The sequence below is a fragment of the Pteropus vampyrus genome, unplaced genomic scaffold (genome assembly GCF_000151845.1).
Source record: "Pteropus vampyrus isolate Shadow unplaced genomic scaffold, Pvam_2.0 Scaffold227, whole genome shotgun sequence".
Classification (NCBI taxonomy): Eukaryota; Metazoa; Chordata; class Mammalia; order Chiroptera; family Pteropodidae; genus Pteropus; species Pteropus vampyrus.
The window spans coordinates 785578-790762 of NW_011889008.1; the positions used below are offsets into that span (position 1 = coordinate 785578).

Here is a 5185-nt window from a genome sequence, read left to right on the forward strand (position 1 = left end):
AACGGTGCCAGGTAAAAGCCAGGAAGAGGCACCTGCACCCCTCATCAGAGGCCGCAGCAAGGGGACCCTGGGCCCACACACCGGCCCAGCCAGGCTGCAGAGCTGGCCAGTCCCAGCGTCAGGAGCAGTGGAGGCCCGCAGCCAAGACGTCGGGCTGGACAGCAAGCAGCAGCCAGGGCAGAAAGACCACAGGAGAGTCAGGAGCAGTTCGAGTCTTTATTCCCACTGCAGCGCGGACTGTCAGGGCCAGAGTGCGCCCCTCGGGCTGGTGGCTCTCACCTCTCACCTCTTGCCGGCTGCAATGCAAACAGGCCAGGATGACCCGGGGGCCCTGGGCTCCTGCCCAACAGCCTCTCCCGGCCTGGCAGCCCCTCCACAGTACCTGGCAGCTTCAGCCACTTGGGCACCTTGCCCAGATCCCTCCTCATGGGCTGGGCCACTCCCGGGCTGGGCTCAAGAGGCCCCACTGGGCCCTCTTCCGTTGGCTCAGACTCAAGGGGCGCCAAGTCAGGGGCTGGCAGCAGGGTTGGGGTCGTGGCAGCTCTAGACATGCACCTGGGGACAGAAGGCAGAGATCTAGAGGGGTAGTGCAGCAGTGGCCCTGTCCCCCCATGGATACTCAACTGGGGACGGGAGGCCAAGGTGTGAGGCGGGGCACTGCAGAAGAGGGCCCGTCCCTCATAGGTACTCACCTGGCCACCAGCGCGTCAGCCGCAGATGGGGACACAGTGTGTTCCAGCAGCCTGGGCTCCAGGTAGAGGCCTGCGGGGGGCACAGGCCAAGGGGGATGTGGAGGGGCATGGCCTGGGCAGGTGGCTGTCCCAGCTTGACGCCCACAGTAGTGTACCATGGGTATCAGCCATAGGCCTCCCTCCCAAACCCAGAGGAAGTCCCCTGTCCTGGGGATCTGGGGAGCGGGGCGCTGGCAGGCAGCAGTGTGCAGAGCGGGCCCCACCCACCTGTTGGCTGCTCAGCTCCGAAGTGCACGAGGGCTGCAGGGAAGAGGTTTGCCTGCGGGGAGGGCAGAGCAGGGCTCAGAGACCAGGTGGGCATGGTGGGCAGAGGCTGGCCGGAGGCCGCTGTGCTCACCAGGTCCCCTCCACGGCCACAGCCACTGCCCCACCCAGATGCCTGCTCCTCTTGTGGCCCCAATTCCCGTATGTGCCAGGCCAGGGGTCTCAGGGGGCCCTCGAGGACCAGCCCCAAGCACTGAACAGGAAGCTCTGACAGCACACGCACTGCCATTTCAAACCGCCCCACCCCCCACCCCAGTCCCTAGGGAAGAGCCGACACTGAGGGCGGCAGTCAGGCCTGGGTGCCCCACCGCAGGCCAGCTCGCAGGTCAGAATGGCCAGAAAGGCCACCGGCCCTTACCCAGCTGGCCCTGCTGCCACTGCCACCCCCGCACTCCCCTCCCCCAACCATGTGGCCTGAGGAACAGCCCTGTGGTGTCTGCGGGGCGCCATGGTCCGGCCTCAGGCTGTGGGGAAGGCCTCAGACCCATGGGGGCAGTGAGGGGGCCATGGCTGGCTGGGTCCAGGCAGGGCGGGGGCGCTCTGGAAGCCAAGTTGCTTTGGGAGTCTGGTGTCTGCCACCTCTGAGTCCACCAGTCAAGACCCCCAAAAGCCCCACTCAGGTCCCTGCCTTGGCTTGGGTCTCACCCCTGAAAGCCCCTCCCACCAAGTGGGCACTCCCTCTGGGTGCCACACACTGCCCTGGGGGTCCAGAAACTGCACCTCACCCCAGCCCCCGTCTGTGTGTGGGGGGGTGGCAAAGGGTTTCTGCTCAGGGACTGCGCCCACCTGCTCAGGTATGGGGTTAGGACACTCATGCAGCCCTGACATGCCCCCGGAGCCTTCCAGGCAGGAGGCTGGTCTGTGGTGCAGGCGGATGGCCCCTGAGCCCCCAGCGTCATAACCTGACCCCCACTTCTGTACCCGAGGAGGATCATGGCTGCAAGCCCCTAAGCTAGCCGAGGGCGGCCACACACCACCCGCAGCTCTGCGTCCTCGGCCTCTGGTGGAAAAACCCCAGTTGCCAGCTGAGCACACCTCTGGGCTCCAGCCCCGGGCTCGGGCAGTCGAGGAGGGTATTAATAAGAGAAAGCTTCAGGGGCCTGACCTAGGAATGCTGAGGCCACGGCTGAACCCCAGAGACACAGACAAGGGCTGTGAGCACTGAAACCTCCCTTGTCACACGCGGGATCGAAGCCTTGTGTGGGGGGGGGGGAGCTGCACAAGGGCTCTGAAGGCGCTGGAAGCAGGGGTGGTCAGGGAGCAGAAAGGGGGTGTGGAGAAGACAGTGCCCCGCCCTTCCCAGCGTGGCCCAACCGGCTCTGCAGACCCACTAGGCGCCGGGACCCGCACGGCACAGAGTGACGGCATGCTCCCATTTCACAGGGCCTCGCCCAAGCCCACTGGTGGCGCCTCCCGGGGGCTGCAGGGCTTGAAGCCCTGAGGCCCCCTCCCACCAGATGGGCATCGTCAGGGCCCCTGGGAAAGCTCCTCTTGGACCTGCCTCCTTGCCTCCCCTCAGCACCTGCCATATGCCGGCGCCTCTGGGATCTCAACCTAACAGTGGTCAGTGGACAACACGGCAGACCACCGTGACCACCAGCAGGGAGAGTCCCCCTCTGCTCGGGCGGGGGGTCCCCACAAGCTGTGGTAGTCTTCGGAATCCACTAGGGTGGCGGGCAGGGGCCTGAGACGGGGTGGGGGCCCAGGAAGCAGGTGTGATGTGGGGTGCTGGGCGCCCTCGTGCCCACCCACCCTTGTCCTCACCCCCGGCCTCTCTCAGCCAATGCTGTCCCGGTCCAGCAGCTAAAAAGGGCAGCTGGGCTGCTGTCCCCCACACCCTCGCAGGCTGTCACTCTCTGGAGCACAGGGCAGGCCCCCGGGCGGCCTCCCGAGCAGCCAGCAGCCAGAGCGCGGCTCTGCCAGGGACATGAAAGCCGGCGGCTTCCGCGCCCGCGCACCCGCAGGAGGCAGGAAGCCTCCTTCCCGAACCCTGCCAGCTCTGTGATCGGGCGGCGGGGCCGCCACCCCGAGCGGAGGCCCCGCGGCTCCAGGCCGAGCTGACCGATGAAAGGAGACGGCTGCTGGTAGCCAGGGGCAGAGTGTCACCAGGAATGAGGCTGTGCAGACGGGACAGGCAGTACCCCAAGGACCCTGCCGGAGTGGGGTGTGGGTGCCGGTCCCCCTCCAACCCAAAGCATCTTGCAAACTCAATGTGCATCCACAGGCTCGCCTGCCAGGGAGGGAGGAAAGAGGCCCAGCGCCTGTGGGGCTCCTGGGGGCTGGGGGGCTCGGGGGCTGCTCCCGTCCACTTGGACTTCTCTCCTTGGTGAGCATCCAGCTCTCTGCCTGGTCTTGCCCATCGCCCCCACAACGGTGGCAGGCCGACTCAGACCTCCACAGGGCCTGCGGGCCACTTAACGAGGGCTGGCCTCTGTTAGTAATTAAAATATCTGAGGAGACTTTGAAGAGGAAACCATTAGGCCAGGGGCTGAGAGGCCCCAGGCTGCTCTCCCAGGCGAAGGGACAGGACAGCCCTCCTGGCTCTGGAAGGCGGCCCAGCAGGGCAGCGGATCAACACTCCTGGCCCCACCCTTCCCCGGGAGCTGGGGGACTGGGGGGGGCGGTGCAGGCAGAAGCCGCCAGGGAGGGGAGGGCCCGGCATTCCCAGCAGAGGCCACTGGAGGTAGGCGGGGGCGGGGAAGCGGGGCAGGCAGCAAGGGCCACACTTGCCCCGCAGCTGGCACCCCATGAGCTGCCTGGGCAGCTGGCCACCTGCAGTGAGGCTTCTGACCCTTGACCCTTCAGCCTTGCCCACGGGCCCTTCTCAGCCAGACGAAAAGCAGGAGCTCAGCAGCCCCAGGGCCCATCCCCTCTAGGGCAACCTCACACGGGGCCACCCACAAGCAGTCTGCTCCCTCCAGTCCCCAGACCCAAGACGCAAGGCCACGTTACCCTCTGACACGCGCCCTGTGGGGCAGCCCCAGCAGCACGCCCCCTCCCCCAGCCAGGCGCCAGTACCTGGAAGAGGGTCAGCGTGTGGTCCTCCAGGACGGTTTTGGGAGGAGTGATGACTGTGAAGAGAAGGCGTCCCTTGTCCCTCGTCCCCGTGCTCCTTGTCTGCCACACCCCACTCCCCATCTCTCCGTGCCCCACCTCACCCCTTGCCCACACTCCCGGGGAAGACAGGCCTGAAGGCACAGGGGTAGCCCAGGCCCTGCTGCCTCAGCTGGGGTACTCGGAAGAGCCCTCCGCCCACAGCCCCCGCCCACCTCTCCGCTGCTGCAGAACCTCTGGCGAGGTGGTCAACCTGAAGCAGAGCCTCCGGTGGACCTCAGCCTTCACCACCCAGATGCCCTCTGACGGGGGGCTGGTGTCCCCCAGCTCACGGGCACTGGGGGCCAGGCCAGAAGCAGAGAGGATGCACGGGCATTGGGGCGGGGCGAGGGCCGCCTCCCTCCCAGACCACCTTGGCCCCAGACTTCCCCAGACTTGGCCTTGGACATGGCCGCAGGAGGCTACGTGTTTTCTGTGAGGAGGCTCAGGGTGGAGGTGGCAGGAGGCTGTACGTAAAGAACTTACACAGGTAGAACGGCAGCTCGGGGTTCCTCAAGTGGCTCCTCACGAAGTCCCGCAGGTCCCCCACTGGACGAGGAAGGGCAGGTGAGCAGAGGGCTCCGAGGGATGGCAGGGCCCCAACCAGGCAGGGCCCCAACCAGACCCGACCCGGGGCTGGCCCCAGTGGGACTGGGCAGGCTGGGCCAGCCTCCGCCTCAGGCCTCAGACACTGCTCCCACCCTCGGGGACGATCCAGCCCGGTCCAGTCCCTTCCACAGCACCTGAGACGGACCCCACTCAGAATCGGCGGTGTCTAGGTGGGCCATAGCCCCAGGTCAGAGACTCCACTAGTGGGTGTGGGCAGGCTCGACCCTCCCTCCCTCCGGTGGCCCTCATCCCGCCCGTGAAGGACCAGGCGGGTGAGGAGGACACCCAGTACCACAGACGCCGCCAGGCTGGCCTGGCAAGCCCCCGACGTGAGCCAGCCCTGCCCCTGTGCGCCACTGCGACGCGCCCGCTGCCGGCTCCCCAGGGACAACGGCGACCTGAGAACTGCTCTTCCCTGGAGCCCGGAGGCAAGTCCCACAGCCTGAAGGAGGCACCCCGCCCTCCTG

At 67.0% G+C, this 5185-nt stretch overlaps 1 protein-coding gene across 1 annotated transcript in view; it reads right to left on the bottom strand.

The window, feature by feature from the left end:
- The window catches only part of LOC105301136 (leucine-rich repeat-containing protein 45), an 18968-nt gene that overhangs the window by 12795 nt on the left and 988 nt on the right, over positions 1–5185 (bottom strand). The window contains exons 3-9 of the mRNA XM_023538653.1: positions 4583–4658; positions 4286–4407; positions 4035–4087; positions 960–1011; positions 693–762; positions 383–555; positions 287–296 (exon numbers count right to left, since the gene is read on the bottom strand). Coding sequence (XP_023394421.1) covers positions 287–296; positions 383–555; positions 693–762; positions 960–1011; positions 4035–4087; positions 4286–4407; positions 4583–4658 — 556 coding nt within the window. The remainder of the gene's footprint in view (positions 1–286; positions 297–382; positions 556–692; positions 763–959; positions 1012–4034; positions 4088–4285; positions 4408–4582; positions 4659–5185) is intronic.